This window comes from Oxyura jamaicensis, chromosome 4 (assembly GCF_011077185.1).
Source record: "Oxyura jamaicensis isolate SHBP4307 breed ruddy duck chromosome 4, BPBGC_Ojam_1.0, whole genome shotgun sequence".
Classification (NCBI taxonomy): domain Eukaryota; kingdom Metazoa; phylum Chordata; class Aves; order Anseriformes; family Anatidae; genus Oxyura; species Oxyura jamaicensis.
Genome location: NC_048896.1, coordinates 43445145 through 43471196, shown reverse-complemented (window position 1 = coordinate 43471196; position 26052 = coordinate 43445145). Strand labels below are relative to the sequence as shown.

General features: G+C 37.5%; 1 protein-coding gene across 2 annotated transcripts in view; it reads left to right on the top strand.

The window, feature by feature from the left end:
• Positions 1–25602, top strand: part of LARP7 (La ribonucleoprotein 7, transcriptional regulator) — a 30620-nt gene extending 5018 nt beyond the window's left edge. The window contains exons 1-13 of one of the 2 annotated variants that reach the window (XM_035324965.1): positions 1–30; positions 3338–3546; positions 4991–5091; positions 5208–5291; positions 8066–8230; positions 8845–8953; positions 9926–10297; positions 10684–10819; positions 13277–13434; positions 14241–14359; positions 17193–17352; positions 19775–19866; positions 25476–25602. In XM_035324965.1, the coding sequence (XP_035180856.1) occupies positions 3339–3546; positions 4991–5091; positions 5208–5291; positions 8066–8230; positions 8845–8953; positions 9926–10297; positions 10684–10819; positions 13277–13434; positions 14241–14359; positions 17193–17352; positions 19775–19866; positions 25476–25556 (1785 nt within the window). In that variant the 5' untranslated portion in view covers positions 1–30; position 3338 and the 3' untranslated portion in view covers positions 25557–25602. Of the gene's footprint in view, positions 31–3334; positions 3547–4990; positions 5092–5207; positions 5292–8065; positions 8231–8844; positions 8954–9925; positions 10298–10683; positions 10820–13276; positions 13435–14240; positions 14360–17192; positions 17353–19774; positions 19867–25475 lie in introns of both variants that reach the window. The other variant, XM_035324964.1, reaches the window with a different exon arrangement.
• Positions 25603–26052: the final 450 nt, after the last annotated feature.

Here is a 26052-nt window from a genome sequence, read left to right as displayed (position 1 = left end):
CTGCCCGTAAACACCTCAGGCTTTGACGCGGTGCGTTGGCTTCGTTCCTGCAGCTGGTTGCAAAGCGGGGGGCGCTGTGGGCAGGTTAGGAAGCTACTTGCGGAGGTCTTCACGCAGTAACTCGTGTCCTGCGGCTGCTTCCCGTTCAGGGAGGTTACAGAGCGGTGCATTTAAACTGCGGCGGTGCCCCTCTGCACGGGGCTGTGTGCTGAACGTTTGTTTTCCTTTCAGTGTCCGGAGAGCAAGTATCCCGCTTACTACTAGGGAACATATCCGCGCTGTAAAAAGCATTTCGAACAATTCCGCCTTTTCCCATCTCCATGCCTAAAACGCCCAAAGCGAGCAAGTGTTCGCGTCAGTGCGTGATAGAAAGGAATGGGGCACTGCACAGCTGGAGCTGTATTCCTTCCACGCTCTAGATGACAGTTAGATTGGTTCTGTTTTTCTAGGCATCTTCGTAAGGTCAGTAGGAGTTAAGTTTGGAACTGTACAGGATTAGCACCGCTATGATTATATACACCTTCTAAAGGTGTATAGGCAAGTCATTATAGGCTTTTAATTTATATCATCTTTGTTTTACTGTCTCTCTTCCTCCCCCTAACTAATTGTCCCGTCTTTTACCCCTTGCACTCTTGTACACAAAGACCCCGAGACTGTTTCATGTGAGGAAGACGAAGAGGCGGTAGGTGTTTTCTTAACAGACTGAAGCCTGGGCCTTGGCTTCTGCTTTCATCCGAGCTACATGGTTTGTGGGAATAGTGCTTGCAGTTGTGACGCTGGCAAGGCAACAAAAATGCGGGCCGTTGTATGCCTTGGCATCGCAGCTTTCATTGCTGAGTTGAGAGTTGCGAGTTGCTAGATTAATTGTGAATAAAAAGAATACCAACAAAAAAGGAAGTGCCATGAGTTGCTGTTATGCTTACCCATAAAGAGTATTTTCTCATATGCTGAATTTGAACCTCCGTGACCTCTCAGGTGTGAGTATTTCATTACTGACAGTACGGTTGTGTACAGGTTCTAATTATAGATTCATAGCTGACATTTGCTCTGGCTCCAAGCTCTCTCCAAAGTCATTTTCTCAAAGCTTCATTCCTAAAGGAGTAGCACAGAGTGGGAATGGGGGTGGAGGAGGAACAAAACAAAACAAGAAAAAAGAATACGGCTTGCAGCTATGTGTCTTTCCTTTAAGCTTGATGGGAACCTTTATTCTGAGATAGAAGTCCAGAGGATGAGTGACTCAAAATAAACGAAAACTCTTCAGAAGGCTTCATAAAATAAAGTTTTTCTGTACATAAGCCATGCCACATATTGGTGTGGTCAAGTAGTACTGTGCAAGTAAAGAAAGTATCCTTTAATGAAGCTTTACTTCTGCTGGTGTAGCTCACTATAGCCCTCAGCTAAGTGCTGTGTTGTCCTGCTGAGAATTCCTATAAAGATCACGCTGAAGGGCTTGGGAGTAGCTTGAACGCCTTCAGTTGGGGGTTTTACCTGGCTTATCTTTTCAAGGTAATTGTTGGCCTTTCACTACCTTGAGTGGTCTGCTCCCAGCAGTGAGAGAAACTGATCTCCGGCCCAGGCAGCCTGATTTGCACAATAATTTGAGGACCATTTCCATTTTTGTCATCCTGTTGTAGAGGTGGACTTACTCTCTGAGGGCCGCACTTGTACTTCCTGATGTTTCATTGCCAGAGAGCTGGAAAGTCTTTCGTAAGATGATTGCTATATTAATTACTTGAATTTTTGTGTTAATTTCATTCTCCAAAGCGTGTTTTTTTCCAGTATTGCTGTTTCTGCCCGTATTGCTTTGTTTGGCTTGAATAAAATAAACTACTGTAGTGACCAACAATTTTTGAGGAGGAGTACCTACGGCGAATGGAAATATGAACAAGAAAAGATGAATTGATCCATTTAAAAGTTTTGATACTTTTCAAAGGAAAGCTGTAAATTCAAGTTACTTCCCACTAGTTAGTGCCTATCTCTGGAGGCCAGAATCTGCCTTTCTGGCAAAACATGGCTATGCCGTTAAAGTCAGTGGCTATTGGTGAAAGAGCCCTAACCAAGGAAAGGAAAGGCCTCGTTAAGTGTAGCACATACTGAGTGACACCCGGACTGGAAGAAGGGTGTAATTAATGGCCTCCAAAAAGCGACATTCTGATTTTAGATTTCTCACACAAGAAATGGAGTATGAATGTGTTAGAATTCAAAGGCAAGACTGGAAGATTTTTAATGATTTTTAATTACTGGTTTTTGTCAATTGCCGAGGCCCTGCAAGAGAGCGGTTCGTGTTTTTAATGTAGCTTAGTAAGGGTTATTTAAAAAAAGTCTTACTACAGCTGCTGTGAATACAACCCCTATATTTAAATATATCTTGACATGGTGTTTATTTGTAAGGATAAATACGTGCTTCTCATTTTGGTCTTCCCATAAATTTTTGCAGCGAGCTCTTCAGCGTCTGTGTGTTAACGTAGCCTGTTTGCAGACACTGGCTTTATGAGATGCCTGCTGAGCATTGCCCTTGGCCAGCCTGTTCACAAGTCGGCTAACTTTTTTTCCTGCTCTGCTTTCTGAATAAAAGGGTAACTTCTGAATTGTAGTGCTCTGTGGGATTTTTTATGCAGGCTTTCTGATGGTTTGTACTGGGACATCTGAAAAGTGAAGAAGATCAAATTATTTGTTTTTATTCAAATCTAAGAAAATGCATGTATTGGGAGGAAAATTGACTGCTCTTAGATGGATTTTGTAAACTCCCTTTTAGCACAAGTAGCTTGCGTGTTTGGTAACCTGGAATTTGTCTTATTGAAGGACACTTTCTGACCTCTGCAAGTACTTCAAATAATTCACTTAAATATGTTTGGAACAATAATAGCACTGCTTGTCTGATAAAGCGTGAAAGCAGTTGAAACAGTAAATGGCATGACTGTTGCGGAAAGTCAAAAACTGCCTTTAGAAATCTGATGAGGAGGGCAAACAGTTCGTGGGACATTTTGGATTAACACAACCGTGCAGATTTTAAAAGAAAAGCCTGCAATTCAGTACTGATCTGCCTGCAGTGAGTTGTTGTGGCTAAAGGGCAGTGCAAGGAGCCATAAGACGTGAGTTTCAGCTTAGTCTGCACACAGTTATTGTGTGACCTGATGTTTCTCATCTTCTCCATGCTTCGTATTTTTGTACACCACAACTAACAAATGGCACAGCCTTACAGGGGATGCACAAAATTAGCCTCGTTAATGTATAATAAAACATTTCCAAATTACTGCATGGAAGGGGCAGTGTTTACTCCTTGCTGCAAGAATACTTTGTTTTTTCTCAAAGGTTATATTTAACTTTCAACTGACAGGATGACAGGAATGGAGAGTGAAGCTGCAAGAGACAAAGCCATGGAAGAGGAAAGCACTGAACGGAAGAAAGAGAGGGAGAAAAAGAAGAGGTCAAGGGTTAAACAGGTGCTTGCAGATATAGCAAAACAAGTGGATTTCTGGTTCGGCGATGTTAATCTCCACAAAGATAGATTTCTTCGGGAACAAATAGAAAAGTCCAGAGATGGATGTAAGTTTACATTGATTACATTTCAGTAAACAGATGGGTTTTAGCTTTCTTCCCTATATTGCTGGTGATGTTACCATTTATTATTAGGTGCATGTCTTCTCCTTGCAGTTGCATACTGGAACTCATCAGCAGGATTAGCAACTCAGGAGACAGAGTTTGGTACTACTTTGTAGAAACTGGATTTAGTGTTTATCTTTTCCTTTCCTTTACTACCAGCTCTAGAAGTAAATTAGAGGCATCTGCCACAGTAGCAGTGACTGTTTGGGAGACCTGATTTTTTTTTTTTTTTTACACTTTTTTACATTTTCTTGTGTAACTACAAGAATAAGTAAACAAACAAGGGTAATTATTCTCTGTAGATGTATACTACTTGATTTGTAGGGTAGGTAAGTGCAGAAATGAAAACGTCACATGGTTTTGCAGTTTGATGTAGATACCTTTTTCTTCTTTAATGCACAGCTTTGTTATGTGAGAAATTGTGCATCTGCATGTAGGGCCATGACAGGTCTCTTTCCCATTGGCAATTTTTGGCATGGCTGATTTTGACTGCAGAGTAGGAAATTGAGCTTGGTAGTGAAACTACTTAGTGCTTTCTGAAGGGTAAATTAATTTATACCTTAGCTGCAATGACTAGCAAGTTTTTGCTTTAAGTGTAGTAAATGTGTGGTTAATACCATCTATAATTGTTCTACTAAGTACGTTACACAAGATGGATTACATCACATGCAGTATGTGTGTAAAAAGATGTTATCTTTTTCCAAAAAAATATATATTTATATTTTGTAGTCTTAAGAACTGTGTATTTAAGTGTAAATCATAAGCTCAGCTGCCTTATGTGATAAGTCAAGTCTTGTAACTGCTTGTTACAGTTTCCAATGGTATTGAACTTTAGGTCTGTTTCCCTGCACACTTTTTTTTTTTTTTTAAACTATCTTTGCATTTTCTAGAGGTATTAGAGTTTGAGTGTCTTGAACTTTAATACTAATATTGCTTAATTTTCTGTTCAGGTTTTTGCAGCATGACTCATCACAACTGCAGTAGAAGCAGGGGCTCTTTTGTGTTGGGGATGTTGGGTTAAACACTTAATTAAGTACTTGAAGAAGAAGCACGCTTTCAATGTAAATTGTTTTTGTATTGTAAAACCACATTAGAAAGGGTTTTTCCTTCTTTTCAAATACTATAATTATCAGTGGGGAGGTAAAAGAGAAGAGCAAAATTCCTTTGATAGGTTAGCACTTATACATATATATAATTACTTGGAACTTTAATTTTGATGGCAAAAACTTTCTGAAAATCCTTGTCAGCATGCAGTGTGGTGAATTACGACTCACGCATTCTTTTCACAAAAATACTAGCTGAGTCTTAATGACTGTCTGATTGGGACACACAGCTAGTGCTTTCTAGATTGCATTGATTTCATCACTTGAACTTTTTTCCTCCTTAGATGTTGACATATCACTTCTTGTATCTTTCAACAAAATGAAAAAATTAACTACTGATGGAAAATTGATAGCTCGAGCAGTTAAAAGTTCATCTGTTGTAGAGGTGAGTGTCTTATGTTTTCACTCCTTTCTACTTGCTGCAGTTGGAGCACTAATGACAGTGGAATTGAAGTGGTTAATATTCTTACAGAAAATGTTTGTTTCTTTGTTAACTTCTAGTTGGATTTAGAAGGAACTAGGATTAGAAGACGACAGCCACTGGGTGAGCAACCAAAGGATGTGGATAGTCGTACAGTCTATGTGGTAAGGTTGTACCTGTTGTATGTGCATTGTGTATGACAGAGTACTTTATTTCTAACTATAGAAACTCCTTTAAAATTATGTTATTACTGCAAATTATTTTCAAGTGCAAAACCCAACATACATATTTGTTATGAGCTCTGATGATCTGATTGCATAGTATCACTTGCAATATTAAGAATGACAAATAGAACATAAAGCAGCTATGTGATTTTATCAGGTTTAGAAAGTGAGTTTTCATATAAAGTATAAATTTGAATAGATTTTTTTCCAATTTTTTTCCTCTTCCAAAAAATGGGGAGGGGAGAGATGTGTTATAGATGTACTGACCTTGTAATGAAGAGGCCCAAAGATTAGGGTTAATACATTTAATGCAGTAAAATGTTTTGTTTTAGGTAGGTGAGCACTGGCAGTGACCATCATAGGGAAAGAATAGGATTAGTATAGTATGCTGACTTTTTGTACCATCTTAAATGATGTAAAATGCTGAGCAGAGAACTATTTTTTATCACAGTGAGAAAATGGTGCACTTTCATTATCTGTTACTGCTTTAATTTTGCTTTTCTGGTTGATGCCACCAGGGAAGCAACACTGGTACCAACAAAAAATCATGAAATACATTAATGTAGTCAAATTTTAGAATAACAACTTATTATCAACCAACAGAAGCAGAGGTTGGAAGATATTCAGGCATACCTCATACAGTACAATCTGTTTATAAAATATGTTACTTTGAGTGCCTCAGTGCCGCTGTTTTTGTCCCACTAATTTTTTATTATTATTATTTTTAATGGCAGAATGAGCTAGTCTTTTGTTTAGGGGGCTTTTTAAAAAAATATTCCTGATAGCACAATATCCTGTAGCTGTCTTGGTACTGAAACTATTCACTAACAAATGAAAATAGCTCGCACTGCTAGAAAAACACTGCATCTCAACATATTGCAGATGTCAGAGTGGAATGACTTACCATATTGTTGAGCTGCTTAAATGGTAGCATGGAACAAAGTCTGATGGTTGAACTGATGCTTATTTAAAAGTTCTATGCATTTTTTTAATAGAATTGAAGCCAGTATGGAATTCCCTTTCTCTCTAAAGAGATCTGTTTGTGGCTGATGTCAACTTAGTTATATGCCTGTAGCAGTTAGCTGCTGAATCTTCCTGCAGTTAGTAATTTTAAGCAGGCACCAAGCTTTCTGTGATGAAGATGTGTAATAATCGTGCCCAAAATGCCAGCCCACCCAGGTAAACTGAAGCAGGATTACTCTGATCATTGAATTCTGTAACAAAAGCCCAGGAGAGGTTGTTAGTTTTTAAGCACAATATGCCAGTCACGTTATTCTCCTGATGTGACTGCAGGAACTGCTTAGAACTTCTCTAGTTGTTTGATTATATAAATTTCAGAAAAGATATTCCAAATGCAATGAGCTATGTTGCCTAACTACATAGTTAACAGGGGTTTTTAGTTTTAAATTTTTCTGCAGGACCAAAATATCCTCCTGTTACTACCGAAATGGGGGGGTGAGTGTAGATTTCTGGTTGGTTTCATTTTTTATAGAGCAGTGTGTGAGATACCTGCCCTTCATGGTGCAATGTCTCCCTTTGGTATGCAGCCAGAAGGGGGAGCAGTGCTTCTTTAAGGAATAGTGGTTTTCATTACTTCGTATTTTCAACAATTTTGTTTTAATTTAGAAGGAGTTTTCATTAAATTTCTCTAAAGTAGTCTTATGGCTTCTGACTTTCTTTATTTTTGACATATGTTAACATCATGCTGTGGGATGAGCACAATACCAAAATAATAGTATTTTTAAAGTTCCAAGTGACTGTCTGGCTTTTCAACATTATACCAAAAACATAATGAAATGTTTTTCTCAGGCAAGTAGAGTTCATGCAAAAATAGTTTTCTGCTTGAATATAACATTTTCTTCTGCGGAAGAACTTTTATTGCAGTAACTCACCATGAAAAAAAAAAAAAAAATGAACCATTGATGACTGTTTTTGTCTAGGCTTAAATTTGAGAGTGTTGAATTTTTAAATCATGTTCAGTAGGGTCTCTTTAGAATTTATATGATCGGATTTGGATTTCTATTTAATAGATGAAGGGAAATGGTTAGGAACTTAGCCATGATGTCTGCAAGCTGCTAAAATGTGTTGTTATACTAAGGAATTTATAGGAAAAATAAATAAGACAGTTTTGTCATCCAAGAAGCTAGCTAAAAGTTTTAAATTCCACAGTAACTGATAAACTAGGCTGTAAGTGGTAACCACAAAGCCTTAGAATGTCAGTTACCAGCATTAATCAGTTTGCGTAGTCTCTTCTTGACCTACAAGAACTATTTCTGTGATATCTGGATTTCTAACAACTTTAAAAAATAAATACATAAAAAAAAATCCTGGTGGTCTACAGTGGATAGTTTGAGACGATGCAGAGTTATGCTTCAGATTTAAAATTTACAAAGATACCTCATGTTGCAAAGATCCTGGTGCAGGTGAGGCCTTGGTATCTGTCACGGGAACAAGATAAATGTAACTTCATGCAAATCGTACTTGCTATAGTTAGGCGACTAATTAGAGATGCATTTTCAGATCATTGTCTTTACTACATGAATACTATGACCTCTTGACAAGAATACATAGTGAAATAAAGCAAAAAATACTTTTCAATGTTGCTACATCAAACTTAAATTTGTTCTGAGAATTATAATTGGAAGCGGTAGTAAGCCATCTGATGCAATGGTAATATGGTACTGAGAAAACAAGGTTTCTTTTTCTTTCTGAAGGAGCTTCTTCCCAAAAATGTTAACCACAGTTGGATTGAGCGGGTGTTTGGGAAGTGTGGCAATGTAGTTTACGTCAGTATACCAAGGTATAAATCTACTGGTGATCCAAAGGGATTTGCTTTTGTTGAATTTGAAACAAAAGAGCAAGCAGAGAAAGCTATTGAGGTAAGTAGCAGTGTCCCTAGTCTGTTAATGTTCTTTCTGTTTGTCAGTGGTATGGATGTACTCTTTACTAGTTCACCGACTGAGTCTTGAATACAGAAAATGCTAAAATACTATGATTAAAAAAGCAAAGCTAGCAGGAGTTATGTCTCTATCTCCTGCCCTCGGAATATCAATCAATTTCACGAATCTTAGTGTGATTCTATTAATTACTTGCAGATTTATTTGAATCGGGATGGGGGGGTCAATGACATCTAATTTGGTAGGTTAATGTCAGCATCTTTTACAGAATTAGAAATCTCTGTAACAGTAAAATTGCTTATTAAATTTTTTCCTGCAAGTATAGTTGTACCAAGTTTCCTGTCTTAAAATAAGTAATTTGAAAGTTTAAAAACATGTAAGTTTCATTATCACAACAGTAATGGAGACACAAATATGTCACACTGATGATGCAAGCTCTGTACTTGCTTGTATATTCTAGTACTAAAAAAAGTTAAAAAAATCTCCAGAGTCACAGAGGACTACATCTTTCTTGAGTATCACTCTGCTGGTTTTAACTTGGATGGGGATTATTTTTAGTAATGAATTGTGGATTTTAATTTTGTTTTACCTTTAAGTTTTTGAATAATCCACCAGAAGAAGCACCACGGAAACCTGGTATTTTTCCCAAAACAGTAAAAAATAAGCCGGTTCCTGCATTGAATACAAATAACAGCAGTGTTGTAGGTAAGTGGTAAGTTAGTGGGAACAAGAAACAAACTGTTTTGTGCCTCACCTTTTGAAGGGAAAATCTGGAACATGCTGCTGTTACTATGTCTAATCTCAATTTTAACCTTATTGAAATAAAAATGCATGTTACTGCTTGTTTTGTTGGCCAATGTAGGCTTAAAATGAAATTGTAAGCTTGAAATGTAGTAGGTTTTTGCCTTCTTGTTTTACTGCTTGATAAGGGACTTAATTTCTTTTTTCCTCTCTTGCCAGCTACTACCATTAATCATTATTACGCTGGCAGAACAGCTTTCAGACTGTACAATTAATCAGTATCGAAGCACCTAGGACTAGCAAAAGACAAGTTTGACAGATTGTTTTAGAAACATTTAGTATGGAAAAGTAAGACACAGGCATAAAAGTAAGGTTATACTTAAAAGTTAGTGCTGCTTAGGTGAGCTTGTGGTTTTCTGACCTAAGAGCAAACATCGTGGTATTTTTCACTCTTTACTGAAGCAATTTTCCTCTTCAGAACTCATGTTATTTGAGCAGAGCAAACCTGGCAGAATGAACTTTTTATAGCTAGATATAGATATGTATTACTTTTTATTACTTAAAATCCACTTTATGTGGTCCATAATTGCTTGCCAAAACCTGCAGGACATTACAAAGAAAAGAATCCTGAATTCACAGTTGAGCATTGTTTGAATGTTATAATAGTTGCTCTAATTTGTGAAGCTGTATCACACGATCATGTTGCAACTTGATTCATTGAAGCATTTTTACTCATTTCTGATGGGTTAGGGTACAAACTTAAGATATCTTCCTGGGTTTTTCTTAAGTGTAATGATGAGTCATTCTTTAACACTGGGAACAATGTATTGCAAATTATTTGACATGCCAGATTATTTATAACTGTTTACTTGGTCAGTTAATCTCATCCAGTTTTTAATGATTGGCAGTTTTAAATTCTGTACTTCTTTTATACAGAAGAGAAGAAGAAGAAGAAGAAAAAGAAATCCAAAATTAAGAAAGAGAGCAATACACAGGCAGCTGTAGAGACAAAGGAATCAAACATGAACACTACAACAGAGCAAGCACCCAAGTCAAAAAGACATAGGACTTCATCCGAGTGTTCAGAAATGGGGGGTACTGAGGTTCACAGGCAGCCCTCAAAGAGAGAGAAAAGGAAATGGGACAGAGCGGAAAGCACAGAGGTACCTGCGGAAAGCAGGCCAGGAAAGAGAAAAAGAAGTGGCTCTGGAGATGCTGAGACACCAGTTACAAAAGTCAAGAAGACTGGTCAGAAGGATCAAGTTCATCCTGTAAAACAAGAAACAGAAGCTCCAAAAGATTCCAATGGTAAGTTTGCTGCATGCCTTTGTAAGTTTTTTCATCGCTTACACCTGATGCGTGATCTGGGGAAAATACTTGTCTTCTGAGGAAGTGAGAAGAGAGGTTTTTAAGCAAGAAGTATAGTACAAAAATGTTAGTGAATATGAGACTAGATTTTATTACTTGGGATTAGATAGTTAAATTTAAACCTGGTAATGAGTCATTTCAAGGACATAAGTATACGTTAAATAGTAGGTGTAGGCAAATGGTGACAGTAAAAATAATCTAGATCCATGATTAGAGGTCAGGTAGTTTGTAAAGTAGTAAACTGATTTTTTGTGAATGTTAAAAACTGAGAATGAACCACACTTTTGGTTGCAGAGTCTGAACTCGATAATAAATCTTTATTTCAGAAGTCCCTGCAGAAGATGACAAAGATGGTGATAAAAAAGACACATCCCTTTCAAAATCTAAAAGGAAACACAAGAAAAAACACAAAGAAAGACACAAGATAGGCGAAGAAGTCATTCCACTCAGAGTACTGTCAAAGTAAGTTATGACAACAGCAGATGGAGGAGGACGGGGGAAGTAACCTCACTAGTGCAGTTTCATTTTGAACATATCTAATTTCATACTATTTATTAACTGAGGGGTGTCTCTGCCTGCATTTGATGTGATGGCATGTAAAAAAAGTGGACTTTTGCTTAACGTGCTTTATTTGAAACCACTGATTTCACAGAAAATAATCAGTAATTTTGTATATACTTTATTGAATGTTAACAGGTACAGGACAAAATCTTTAATGTGTTTGTATGTCTGACAGTCCATCACCATTGCTAAAGTGCAATTCCAATTTTTTTTACCACAGAGTTGCATATTAGCAACAGTATTAGGCTGTAGTTGAAAAGATACACAGAGTTAAAAGTCTCACTATTCACTTTCCGGACTGAGGTTCGTTATCAAGTAGTTAGGTGAACAGGTTGGGCTTTAAGGAGTCACCACAACTAAAACATGGAAGCACTTACTTTTTCAAGCATCCAGCAAGTACCTCCATGTTAAAGTAGAGGGGGTCCTTGCCATCTTGCTTGTACAGGGAGGCCATATGAAGTGCAAATTATTAAGTATAAACAGGATACAAGAATGCAATAGGTATTAACATTAACCAACACGAACTCCCATCTCAACACAGAAATCAAAGGGATGTTACATGCAGTCAAGTTGATTAATTTTTCTTCAGACTTCGAATCCTGTCGGTTTCAGTTTTCAGTTGACAAAAAGGATTCACCATCACTAAAACATGGAAGCACTTACTTTTAAGGAACAAAGCAAGTACATCCACGTTTAAGTTGTGGGGATCCTTAAGTGGAGAGATCCTTAAGTGGAGATTTTTTGTTCTGTTAGAGTAACTAGACAAAGCCAGCAACAATAGAAGCAGTAAATTGTGCAACCACTATGGTGGATCTAAACTTCTTCATTTAAAGCTGTTTTCTTCAAAGATGTTTCAGACATTAGGATCCACCACCACTGAAACATGGAAGCACTTACTTTTTTAGGCAGCAGGTACCTCCATGTTAAAGCAAAGGTAGTCCTTTTAATATTTTTTTGACCGTGCAGACCATAAAACTGTCTTATTCAGGAAAAAAAAGCCCTTAGTTTTCTCTTCTTCGGCAAGTCGGCAAATCGAGTGAAAAAGTCTTGACAATAAAAAATCATGGCATAGATGGCATTTCAGAACTGAGAACAGGATTCACCTCTACTAAAACATGGAAGCACTTACTTTTTTAAAATCACAGAAAGCACCTCCATGTTAAAGTAAAAGGGGTCCACAAAAAAAAAAAAAAAGGCAAATATTATTCTCCTCTTCCACCAGGATCCTGAGAATACTGCATCAAATACAGAGAAAAGAGTTTTAAAATTTAGCAAAGTATATAGTGAAGCGGGGGAAAAGTTTCAGAAGAGGTTCAGCATTTTAAATACTTGCCTGGCTCATTCCCCTTGTCTCCTCTTCCTTCGAATCCAGCTAACAAGTACCTCCTTGAGCTTGTATTTATACCATACCTTGCTGTGGAATGGTGTTGCCTTTTTATCTCAGAGAATCATTACGTGGGTCTTTTGTTATTTTAATGTCTTTGCTCTGTTGAGAATGTATGATCCTGGGTGAGTCTGGATGCTTTTTTTTGAAGTATACAGTTGTCAATGTTAACAGCTAAAACCATTACCACAAGATATCCTCCTCTTTAAAAATCCTCTATCAGCTTGTTTGATAGTACAGATTAGGGTAACAATGAGTCGTTCTCACAGTGGCACTACAGGCATTGTGTTTCTATGGAGCAAAGCTCGAGCTGTTTGCAGAAACATCTCCATGTTAAATGTATGTAAATATATAAATTGCTTCCATGTGGTGGTATTTTTTAACCAAAGTGCATTTGAATAGTAAGGAATGTTCTTATCTCAGTAGGTTTTTGGTGAGTTTAACCAGTTGTTGATTTTCGATCAATAATTTTTCTAGAAAATAAATGACAAATTCTTAATATAGTAACACAGGAGCGGGTTCACTGAATGAATTCAGTGCATTCAGAGTTCACTGTCTCTGAATTAACTGAATTTAGCCTGAATTTAGTGCCTGTGTTCTCTGTAGTTTTAGTAGAATACAGTTTACCAAGCTGTTCTAAGTGTTTTATGAATATCTGTAACAACTTTGAGAACCACTCTACAAATGAGAGGTTGATTTTTTTAACAGCTTGCTTGAAATGTTAAAAGCTAAAGCAAAATTAAAACTACAGATACTCACGAGGCTGAAGATGAGTAAAGTGCAAGGACATTTCTAATAGTTCAGAAGCATCTTCGCTGCTTGCTAGGTTCCGTTTAAGCTATTTGTAAATGGCTTGTTCTTAAGTTGTCTTAAGTTGAGATGTTGAGTTGTTCTTAAGATGTTGAGTTGTTCTTAAGTTGAGTTTCTAAACATTATTTTCTTGTTGACAACTGACATGCTTTTTCCATTTACAGGACCGAATGGATGGATTTGAAACAAGAATATTTGGCTCTACAAAAAGCCAGTATGGCCTCCTTAAAGAAAACAATGTCTCAAATCAAAACTGAGCCTGTGGGAGAGATGGAAACGGATGATTGTGCACAGAAAAAGCCTCAGTTGAAAAATGTCACATGTAACCCTGTTTATGATTTTTTGTTGTTGTTGTTTTCTTTATAATTCTAGTATACAAATATGGGCTCTGGTCCTCCAGAAACACTGAAAAATAGTTTTATTTTCTATAATAAAAATGTCTTTGAATGCCAAATACTACTAAAACCAAGCTTCCTTCATGTATATTGATTTAGGACTGAAGAACAAGTAAATAATTAAAAAATATTTCTGTAGGACTTCTTAAACTTAGAATCTTTTTTAGGTAATTGTAACTATAAAAGCCTTGGAGAAGTAAATCAAGAATTGGTTTCTTGATGATGTAACTTGGGCCTGGTTTGCCATCCCTTCAGAGATTTATACAACTATAACTCAAAGGCATTCAAAAATGGCTTCTAATTGGGTTTTGTCGGGTTTATAGGTAGAAGTAATTTTATAATTATATGTTACTGGTTCAACTTGTATATTTTTCTGAAAAAAATTGAATTATTTGGATCCCTTGCAGTTCTGTTCACTAACTTTGATAGCAGACAAGTGTTGACATGTCACTTGAAATCACTCTAGAATTCAGGATTCAAGTATTAACTGCAATTGAATAGAATATAAAGTACCCTTTAAAGGAAGGACATGTGTGTACAAATTTTGTATAGTGACTTTTGTGAACAGTCTGGATCCAAGATTTCTTTTTTAAAAGTTATCTGCAGTAGCAATATTTAATGCCCTTTGCTTTGTTTGTGTATGTCACATTGCTTATATACATTCATGGCATCTTTAGTTTGTCAAACTGATAAATGTGAATTTTCTTTTTTCCCTTCTTTTCAAATTGATCAGCCACCAGTGAAGATTCTGCCTCTCCTGTCAAGGCTAACACAATGGGGCCCCAGTTTGTGAGTGGAGTAATTGTGAAGATCATTAGCACGGAGCCCCTGCCGGGCAGGAAGCAGATCAAGGTAATGCCTTTGTAACCTCAGGGTAGCTGTTAGCCTTTCCTCTTACAGTGCCCCCAAAATGTTTGAATATGGAATACCATTTAAACAAGCCTTACTGATTTTTTGTTGTTGTTTGGCCAGTAGCTGTGTACAGATTCTTCTCTAGTACCTGTTAATGGAAAATTTTACAACAGCAAAATGTAGCCTTTGGACTGTTTCAAGCAATGTCAAGTTTGAAAATAATGGCCAAAATAAATAGTGCTCTAGAGGATGAGAAGCTGTCGCCTCCACCTCCAGCCCTTGTTGCTCTGTCTTTGCATTTTCAGTGTGAAAAACGTGATTAGTCTTATATTGTTACAAGTAAATCACTGCTAAGACAAGTCTTCCATTTTAGAAAAGGAAGCGTGAAGTCCGAGTGGGTGCAGCGTTTTCTATGCATGATTGTGCCAGTAATTTTGGTGTAATTCAAATTAAGGAATCTGTGGTTGTAAATTGGTTTGGTTTACTATTAACAGAAATTTAGGAGCAAGAAAATGCACTTTGCATGAGAAAACTCGTCTATTTCAGTAAATAGTTCACCATTGCAAAAACTCAATTTAGTCAGAAGGACAGCAATACAGTTGGTCCAGTAATTCATCCCCCCACCCACCCTATGGCAAGTACTCTGTTTCCCTCAAGTAAAAAAAAGTTTTAAAGATAATTGCCATTACTTAGGATATGACGTGAAAGTTATATATGTTAAATAGAGTATTTTATTTTAAGGAAAATAGTTTTAAGCTGTGTCCTCCTGAGATGGAAATATTAAAAGGTTTCCAAAGAAATAATAGCAGAGTTTTTTTCGGATTCTGATTTTTGCATGACTGTGACGCAGAATCGTTTTCTGAAACTGCAATTTTGGATGAATAACAACTGGAAAGCATTTGAACAGCTTTTACCCTTTTTTAGAATGAATATGCAGACTGCTGAGGACAGCAGTGGTTCTAAACGCAAGTTCTGAGGTGACTTATCAAACTACCTATATTTTTAACTGAATATTTTGTTTGAAGTCACTAGCCGCTTCCAAGTGCGTGAAGTTTAGTGTGTGCACAAGCCTAAGATGAGAAACAGTTGTCTTTGGCTGAAAACAAATTGATATGTACAGTTTCAGCTTCATCAGTCTTATCTGCATTGGTGTTCAAAGGCAGTCAGTGTCTGAGTTCTGGAGGTAGAGAGAGTATGGTGTTTGTCACTGGGGTGTTTGAAGGACAGCTCAGTTTGACTGCAGTATCCATCTTCCTGCGTGGAGTCTGTGTTGTGATGTAACATACTGCAGTCGGGGAAAGTTTGCTGTTCCCACAGGAGCTGAAAACAAGCTTCAAGTCTCATATTTGCAGATAATATAAACTTATAAATTAAGTTTCTCTTTTGATTTATTTTAAGGGAAGCGTTTCAAGGAAAACTAATCATTTATGAAAGTAAAGGGGGGATAAAATAAGACTGGGGTGGCCTTTGCTGTTATTAATCATTATGTTTTGGTTTCTAAAACAAGAAGGATAGGCAAAATATTTTGTGGGAGGTTACCCAACAAGTAAGGCAAGGTTTTAGTCACAAACATAATTGCAGAATACAACTGTAGTTGGAAAAAGCAACAAATCCTTTCTAACACACCAACTCTTTTTCATGTTGTCTGTGGAAGCTGCGAATTGTACTTGATGCTTCGGGGACTTCTGGCCATACTAGTTGCTTTTATCAAATGCTTAACTCTTCAATAAAAGCATGTTTGCCTCTCTTCCTGGGCCAGTGCTGCCACCAAGCAATGCATCCAGGTGTTTTCTTCATAAACTTCCAGAGTTGATCTGTATTTCTTGTACAGCAAGCATACTTTACACATACAGGAAGGGTCTTCTCAGAGTAGTTGTAATTCTGTTTGATGGTTTTGCTTCACTCCTTCCATATTTTGCTGTTAAGGCGTTTCTCAGAGATGGCAACACTGGCCAATTACAGCGAATCATGTGTCTCTTTGTAACTTTCTGTTTACGTAAGACTTTGGGATACCAGAATTAAGAATTAAAAGTAGTTTTGGTTGGTTCTCAAATGATCTCAACAATATTGGCACTTAATTTTGTTTTATTTCAAGGTTGTGCTTGGTAGTAGAGGGTTAAAAGTGTGTAATTCTTGAATAGGAGCATCTTGAGCTGCCTGCTGTGAACGAAATTGACTAGGAATGTGTGGTCTTAGTTAATTTCCCTAACAGCAGGTATTACAAGTGAAGTACTTCATCTGAAAGAGCATGTGTGTCTCTTCCTCCTTCAGCTGATAGCGAAAATTTCCAGACAGAGGTCACTTTATAAAGATAGGAAGGGCTGATTTACTATACTAATTTCTCACTTTATCTGCCATGAATGAGCTTGCCTGTATAGATTTCATGCACAGAGAGAAGCTGGATGTTTTTCTGTTGGAATGTCAAAGATAGTTGTGTACTGTAACACTGATAGATTCTTTCATAGGAAAAGTCTGTACAGATACAGTAATGAAATATAAATGGATAACTTCTCGTGTGCCATTAGTCAAAACTATTCTTATTCCCCCCAAAGTTGCAGGAATTACTGCTTTAAATTGTTGTTGAGAGCAGGATGAGATATTAATAAATACATTGAAGTTGTGGGATCATAGTTTTGAATCAATATATTTTCATAAGAAGGATATTACTGACTTCAGAATTACTTAACAAGAGATTTGTTCATTAAATTAAAAAATGATTTCCTTCTACTCCGTGATCTCTTAGAAAATATTAGTGATGTTCTACAGATTGGTCAAAGTACTCTTCTGTTCTTTAATCTGCTTCACAGTCTGTGTTCTCTCTGTGCTTTGACAGGATGCTTTGGCGCTGCTGGCTGATGTCGCCTATGTAGACATGCTGGAGGGAGACACCGAGTGTCACGTCCGGTTTAATACTCCTGAGGATGCACAGACTGTCATGAAATCACACAAAGAAATACAGATAAAAAACAACTGGAAATATGAAGTTCTCACTGGTAAGATTTTTTTAGCTGTAGTACAAGAGACATTTTTAGAGTATCTTTGCAATTTTAAAGACTGCAACTTCAAGAACCCTTAAGTTACATACTTTATGTGAAAAAAGTTGTATTGGGTAGTGTTACATGGTACCTTTATGGATATATTTAATTACTTTTGTAGCTGTGGAAAAGACTGCTTTTTTCTTTATATAGAGCATTTCTTTCCAATGAATCTTCTTGATTTGTGACTGCAGTGGAATTGATAAAATGATAAATGGTTTTAAGGCACTGCTTAGAGCAAAATTGCTTGCCTTTATTAATTTAATTCTGTTCTTTTGAGCTTGATTCTCAACTTCTAGAGTTGTGGGCTATAGAACTTAATTTGCGTTTCAGCTTTAGGACTTTAACATTCTGATGACTCAAAAGAATTTTAAATGAAGAGTAACATGAAAATACCAAACTTGTGCTGTGTGAAATAACAGGACAGGAATCTCACAGCACTGATATGATGAAAGGGGCTTTAGCACTTGCCTTCTAATTAATCTTTCTTTTTTTTTCAGGAAATTGAATATGCCAGAGTAATGCTTTTTAAATTATATTTACACTATTTTTTTTACTGTAACATTGTCCTAAAGTTTATAGCTTTTTTTTTTTTTTTTTGTCCTTCTGGAATTACTCTGCCATTCTAAATTCTTATTTTGCATTAGATTGAAATAATTTTCAGTGTGTAGAGAAACATCTTCATTGAAGGGTAGGGTAGGAGAAGGATTGGGGAGTTGGGGGGTTTCTCAAACTTGATTACTATGTTCCTATATATATGTGTGTGTGTATTAGACACGGTAAAAAAATCTGGATGAGATTCTCTTGTACATGTATTTAAATGTTACTACACGCCTGCACAGAGTCTCACACAGGGCCAAGTTCCATGCATGCATGAATGTAAACCTACATAAATGACAATTAAGGATTATGGAAGAAATAACTGCAATTAAAACATTAGCCTTCAAGATACTATCAAAGTTAAAGTTTTAGGGTTACTGAATGCCACTAATGTCATTTTGAGTTAGATTTGTCCTCCAGAGTTTTATGTGTTCCAGATACCCAGAAAACTTGAAATGTGGCATTTTACAGCTGTGTGCTCTGTGTGTATTTGTCTGTTTTTTCCATCCTTACATAAAAGAGCACAGTGGTAGATTGGGAGTAGGTAAGTACTATGTTGTAGGATTGTTCCATTCAGAGTTTTAAGAATTTTCTCAAACTAGTTCATTGAAATGAGAATGGAAAGGCTTTTGAGGAATGCAGAAGTCACAGTGAGGATTTCAGCATTTCTGGGTGGTGTAAAGGTGAATATGGTGAATAGCGATTAGGAAAGAATCTTTAATGCTCCCTACCACAGGAGACAGAAGCTCTCCTAGTAATATTTTACTTCCTAGAATTCGAATTTGACTAAACAACTCTAGCTTTTCACTTGACAAAGTATTAAACATATATGCTAATGTAAATATATGTAAAATTGCTTCTCAGAATTATTCTATGACTTTTGCTGGAATCTTCCAAGATGACTTGGAGACTTACCTGTAACTGAAGATTTCCTATGAGACCATACATCACACCACTAAATTCCTACTGTGATAGTTACAGTTTGGACCAGAGGAAACAGTGGCAAACCGCTTCCTTTTACTACAGGACAGCCACTGACGAAAACTGCTAAATTATTTCCACTCATGTTCTCCTTCCTAAATTGCCCACAAAATCCACAGTCTGTTTTTACAGTGGTTCTGATGAAACAAAATAATCTCATTTTTACAGTAATTTTTTGTTAGATGGTCAGTTCAGTTGTTCCAAACTAGTCAGAGATTGAGTATATCAGTGAATTACAGGGCTGCTGAATGCTGTGGTGAAATATAAAAGTTAAAACTCAGCTCCTCCTGCCAATTGTGTGTATATAGTCCTGCCTGCTTATTTCTTCAGCTCTTTTTGTTAAGCTTGTAAAAATACTTGCTTGGGGATACTTAGCTACCTTGGCGTTCAGGTCCTAAAGCTAATAAAGTGCATGTACATTGGTTCAAGTCTTGTCCAGTCTGTACAGAATGCAGCTCTTAGTGTCAGCTTTAAGTTTCTTTAGACAATTTTTCTTTGCTTTGTTCACTGAATTTTGTGGGTCAGGCATCACAACACTGTCTGATTTCTCTAGGGCTATGAAACTGAAGACCAATGGCAAAAAAATATTTGAAGCTTACATTGTTACTCAGCTATCTGTTTCAAAACCATCTTTGAGATAAGCAGAAAAAGTACTTGAAAGGATGGGGTTTGGCCTGACAAGTACTGTCATGTGTTTGCCTGAGTTAGAAAAGATTCTTGGGATGCAGTGTTCCATCTGTGATGCCACTTGTATTGAACAGCTGTATTCATGTTCTGTGACGTTAACTTGATTTTCCAGGTGATAATGAACAACGTTACTGGCAGAAGATTTTAGTGGACAGACAAGCTAAGCTTAACCAGCCTCGAGAAAAGAAGCGGGGTACTGAGAAGGTAACTTACAAGTTTGTTTGGTTTTGCCTCCCTGTGCAGCCATGCTTGGAAAACAACTACTTCTTCTGAGATATGTTGATGTTTGGCTTTCTATTTCATCCAGGAAGATCACTTCCTACTCATTTTGCAGCTGGGTTTTACAGCCACAAAACAGAACGTGGCTGTCCTAGGCCAGCTGCAAGGTTTGTCTTTATGGAGACAGATAGAGAAAGTTAAGACGATGACTAAAGAAATGAAGTTAATTTGCAAGTTGGATTTCTTTTAATAACTCTTCTGGATGAGCTCATTATAAAGTATTCTTCTATTTGTTCTAGGTTGTCTAGTGCAATAAGGACATATTTTTCTTCAGAGTGGATTTTTTCTTCTCCCAGCAATTTACACAGTGTTGTTTGATGAACAGTTCTGTGCTGTGGTGGATGGTGGTGTGTTCCTAGTGCAGCCCTGGGTCTATGCAAGCAACAGCGTGTCTTGTATGTCCCAATCCAGACAGACAGATCCAAATGCTGCTAGCAGCATCCATAGCCAAGCAGCTTCCAACCAATAATCTGTCACATCTAATGAGCTCGGAGCGCTCCTAAGGAGCTCGAGTCTGGTTTCTCTTGCAGTGCCAAACTGCTGCTCTTCCTGTCTGTTGCAGTGCAGCATGATTTTATTCAGTGTTCATCTGAAACTTTTTTTTCAAACTTGACCTTGGTGTGCCTGTCAGGCCGCACTGTTGAGGGAGTGTTGTGATGAACGTGTAGGCAGCAGCCTCCACTCCTGCCCCCAGAAGATGTTTCCAGACATGAAGGATTCTTGATTAAGAGGCTGTGAACTTTCACCCGACAGAGAGGTGCCAAACAGTATTTCACAAATGTTTTATTGCTAGGTTTGCTTGACACATGCATTGTAGATAAGGTTTCCGAGTTGGCTTTAACCTAAATCTTTATCCTGTTGCTTGCAGAACTTAAAAGTCATCTGACCGTAGTTATTTTCCAAGGACTTTTTTAAACGTGTAGACAACTTATGTTTCCTAGATGCTTCAAGCATGCACATGGTACCAAGTCTCCTAGTCATTCCATATAATTGACAAGAAATACTGCATTTACCTAGTTAATATATATATATTTTATTATACACACACACACACACAGGTCAAAAACTTTTAAACAGGCATATTTTCCATGTATTATCTTGGTTGTCTAAATGTTTTCGCAGATCTCATAGATACATGAATCTAGTCCTTTTAAAAACAGCTGCGCATAAATAATTTCCCAAAATCAGCGGTTCCGATTTTCTAAAAGCATTACGATGCCTTTGGATCTTAGCCATTATTCTGTAATATAAGCAGTAGCAGGCTTTATGAATGTGAAAACTATAAAGCTTTAGAGCCTTTACCTGAGTGCAGCCATTTTTAGATTTTTTTAAATGAACTCTAACTATTTTAGGGAAAAGATATCTTGTCAGTGGCTCCTTTGACTTTAATTCAGACTGTAGGTGACCTGGTCTTAAGTTTCTGGTTCTTCATCTTTTGAAGATTGGAATTTGTTGACCAAACTAGTGTAAAGTGGCCAGTAATGTGCCTCATCCAGGCTTGCAAATATAAACTGTCTCGGCTCTGCCTAACAATAGCAGCAGCAAGGATGCAAACTCCTACTCCTCCCCCTTACCCATCACCTTACAATACTGGGAGGTGTTAACTTCAAAGCTTAGCGAGTGCTATTTAAATGCTAAGTCTGTTAAGCAAGACATCAGGAAAAGAATGCCTAGCTGTAGTCAAGAGCTCTTAACCCTTCCTTTACTTTTTGACAGCCTCTATTCCAGAAATAGACCAATATCAAGAAAAATATGGTACTTATTTATTCATTAATAATAAATTTAATCTTTTATGTTGAACATTTTTCAAAGCACTTCCAAGATTACTCCTTTGAAGGTCACAATAAAAGTAAGAAAAAATTACATACATAGAGATGAGTATGCCATTAGCATACGTACCTTAAGAAAATAGGTTCTTTTAAATCCCTTACAAGATCTTTTTGAAGAGGAGCACTTTCCTATTATATACTAGGATCGGAGATAACACCTTACAGATAACTATTTCAATTAGCATTTAAATGTAAGCTGAAAAAAAATGTTCGTATAAGCCATATTGCTGCAATGATGTCAGTACTAGTATTTATTGTAATAATGTTGTCATATAAACTGCATCATATTACAAGCAGTACATTATAACAAACCGATGTGAGAGATGCTCTGACTGTAAGTTTAGGCAGTTAAAATTCTTCTCTTCCATGGGTGTTAAAATATGGAGGCTTGCTTGGTTTGCCCACAGTGGGTCTTAGGGCATGCCCTGGTAGTTTGTGATTGATACTTAGCCACCCTTTGGGGACTTGCTGGACGGGGTTAAAAGGTATTCATTGTCAGTCTGAAGTGTGACAAAAACTTCTTTTGCAACTTTTCTTTGCCCCAGGCCTGTTTGTTCATTGTGATCTCTGTCCTTTCCTCTCCTGGCCCTTGCAAATCCATGTTCTCTTTAGCTAGTTGTTAACTACATGATAAGCAACTTTAAGTGATAAAAGACTGAAAATCATCTTTTCAGGACTGCTTCTTTAGGGCAGTACCAGATCTAAAGCAATTAATCAGTCTACAGCCTTAAACTCCATGGAATGAAAAGCTGTCTGTCCACAAAGCAAAGGGCTGAGTGCCTGAACGCCTTCAGCTTGGCTCCTTCTCTTCTGGGGAAGGTGCTGCTGCAGGTAGTTCACACTTGGTACACCCCTTTCCACAAAAGGAAGGGAGGAAGTTTCAGAAAGCGGGAGTGATGGTAGAAGTGAAAGGCACTTAGGGAGGAAGTGAGAATTGGGTGTTTGTGAAGGGAGGAATAATTTGCAGAATAAATGGGAAAGGGGGATAGTGGGAATGCCTGGGCACAGCCCACACTGTTCTCTTCTGATTATGCCTTGGGCCTGGGGGCTGTGTCTTTGCAAGATTGGCTGGTTCCCTGCCTGTGCCCTGGCACCAAAGGTTTGGAGAACAGGACAGAATGGAGGTTGAACTCCAGAGCACACACAAGTCCTGTTCCCTGTCAGGTTTCTTTAGTTGAAGTCTGTGGAGGAGCTGGACTGCTGTTTGGGATATGAGTAGTGGTCCCAGGGAGGTGGGAACCATCAGAAATAGGTGCTGAGCCAAGTCTGAGTAGCTGAAAGTGGGAATCCTTGAGGCCTTTTTGCAGCACCTCCTTCTCCGAAGTGCTGGTATAAGAACACCCACTGATGTGAATTGGGTGGTTCTTATCTTTAGGCTTTTGTTTTAGTGCTTGTGATTGTGCATGCCACATGTTGAATTGGTAAGCCACTCTACTAATCATTTCTTTTTAGAACTTACTTCTCCTAATCCATTCTTTGGTTACCAGAGAATGAAAGTAACTTTTGGTTAAACATTTAAATAAATTTTATTTCTGGAGAGTGATAGAGAAAGGAAGTCATCCACCTGAACATGAGGTATTAATGCTGTTGAGAATGTGTTAGGGATTGTAATCAAGTTAAATGCCATAGAAGTGAAGGAGGAACGTGTCTAACTGTAGCAGTGTAATTATACTGCAGCACAGCAAACAGTGTAAAACCATGCAGCATCAGTTTAAAGTGTAATACCTGACCGCTGTAATCAGTGTGGCAGCGTGCCAGGTACTGCCCTGCTGTGTACAAGATGCAGTGTCTGCAGGATATAACCGTGACTGCGGTCATGCAGTTAAAACGATTTGATTTATGTTTGTAACTCTTCAAATCTAGAAAACTCTTTAATGGTGAGCAAACCCCCCCGACCTCAGAACCAGCTAATATGTTCTGGTAGTCTACATCAGATAAGTTAATGTGGATTTATGCTGGGGCGTTATTGGTGTGTCTAGGTTCACAGGAGTCCCCTGCTTTCTCACCTCTTACCAGACAAGGAAGCCTGTCTTGTCCCTTATGTTTTTTGTTTGTTTGTTTGCTTTTGTTTTTTGTTAATGTAACAATTTAAAGAGCCTAAGGAATCACAATTGGGCATCCCAGCAACAAAGCTTGTGTCTCTGCTCTTGGGTGTTACGACTTTGGTACAGTACTGCAGGTAAATCAGTGAATGTTCTAGTATGAGCGCTTGAAAAACAAGCGTGCTTTTGAAGATGGTCTCTGCGTTTTGTTTCCAGCCTAAAGACAACAGTACACAAGCTGAAAATTAGCAAGTTAGTTATGTTCCACAAAAGCAATTCTGATACTTTGTTAGGAACAATTACCTTTCTCATTTGCCCAGAAATGGCATGTGTTTTCTTTGTATTCGCAACACTAGTGACCACATATGTGTACTCTGAAGATAATGCGTTAAAGAGAAATAAACTAAAGTTAAATTGGTTGGATTTGCTATCAAATTGTGGTGTTATTTTGAAAAAGTTTTTCTTTCCAGTCACTTCATGCTTTTGCAAAGAAGCAAGAGAACTGTTGTACCTGCAGTCAGTAACATGAGGGAGTTACTAGTGAGTTTGTTTCCGTAAAATGTCAGTATCTTAAAAGATCCCAGATTGCTCAGTATCACTGTACTAAACTCTGGGTTTAGCTGTGGTGAAGTTGAGGTTTGGATCATCGAGGTATCTGTGGAGTTGGGAAAAATGCCCTATCCCAGGGAGAGCGTGCATTGCGAGAGTCCTCCCGACTGATGTGGAACATCACTTGGTGTGCAGAAGGTGCCCAAGACATCAATCTTCTGCAAAGCAAGCAAGAAAGGCCACCTGAGCAGACAGGAGTTTGAATTACTGCCACGAGTGAAAGGTTCTCTGACCAAAGCTACAAGTTGGCAGTCGCTTGTGACGTTACCACAGTGAGATGGAGACAGGCAGTTACAGCAGAACAACAGTTCATCACTTACAGCTTAAGGCCATGTGGAAAAAGCAAAGTGATCCCAGGTATCCTAGTACTTTAGTAAATGTTCCTGAAATGCAGCCAAAAACTAACATCCCTGGTTGGACTTGGATTGGAGTTAGGGATTCCTAGCACCAGTGTTCTTCCCAACTATATCACAATTTCTTAAGATCAATTCTCAGCAGTCTTGTGATGTGTATTGTGCTGTTTGCCCCGTGTGAAGGATGCTCTCCCATCTGGATTTCAGTGTTCCTACCTTTGCCTAACTGACTTTAGAAAATAATACAACAGTCCTAAGGCATTTTTTATGGTGTGACCTTGGTGTTTGTTGTTGTTGTTTTTTTTTCCATCATCAGTGATAGCATTAATCCAATTAAGGGTAGGGTTTTTTGCACTTGGTCTTTAAGACTGAATTTGGGGATTTCTGAATTCATAATTTCATTCTCTTCAACCATATTGGGAGAAAGAGGGACTGGGATAAAATATGGCTGCACTGTCTGGAAACTGAAGGGATGCTCTGCTATTTTATTTTTGGTGGTTCCGAAGCCCTTCTGAAATAAGTTAAATCAGGGCTGCTTTAACTATTTTTTTGTTGGATGTGAAGGTTAGCTGATCTGTTCAAATAATATCTTTTTCTTACAAAATTTGGTAAATCATGGAATAATACAGTTGTGATTGTGAGACAAAAATAATATCAATTATATAATTCTCTTCTATTTTTTTTTTCATGCTTGTTTGTAGCTGATTGCCAAAGCTGAAAGAATGAGACTTGAAAAGACTCAACAGACAAGTAAGCATATTCGCTTCTCTGAAGATAACTAACCAAGACTGACTGTGATCTTGAAAGTGAACCAGGGGTTTTAAAAATTACAAGAAGAAAAAAGCCCGTCACTGCTTACAGCAACTAAACCATTTTAAGAAGGCATGAAAAACCAGTCCATTCAATTCACAATTCTGCAGACTGCAAGTATGGACATCATTCTGAATCCCATTTTTAAATAGGCTGAATGTGTACTGCTTCTGAGCCTTTAGGTAAAGCTTTCTGGAAGAAGAATTGTATTAAGAGATCTTGCTCTAGTTCACTTCTGATTTTTTTTTTTTGTATGTTGGAATTTTATACACTAGGTTATGAAATAAAATGCTTGAGAAATTTTCAGTTGTACATCTCTAATTCACTGTTTCATGACACTATAAATAATAAAAGTGGTTATTGGTAAATAATTCTCTCTAGGCCTCTGTTTAGTCCATCAGACTGAGCAAAACAGTAGAATGAGTGTATGATCTTCTGTGGATTTTAAAGTGACTGGGACTGTCTGAA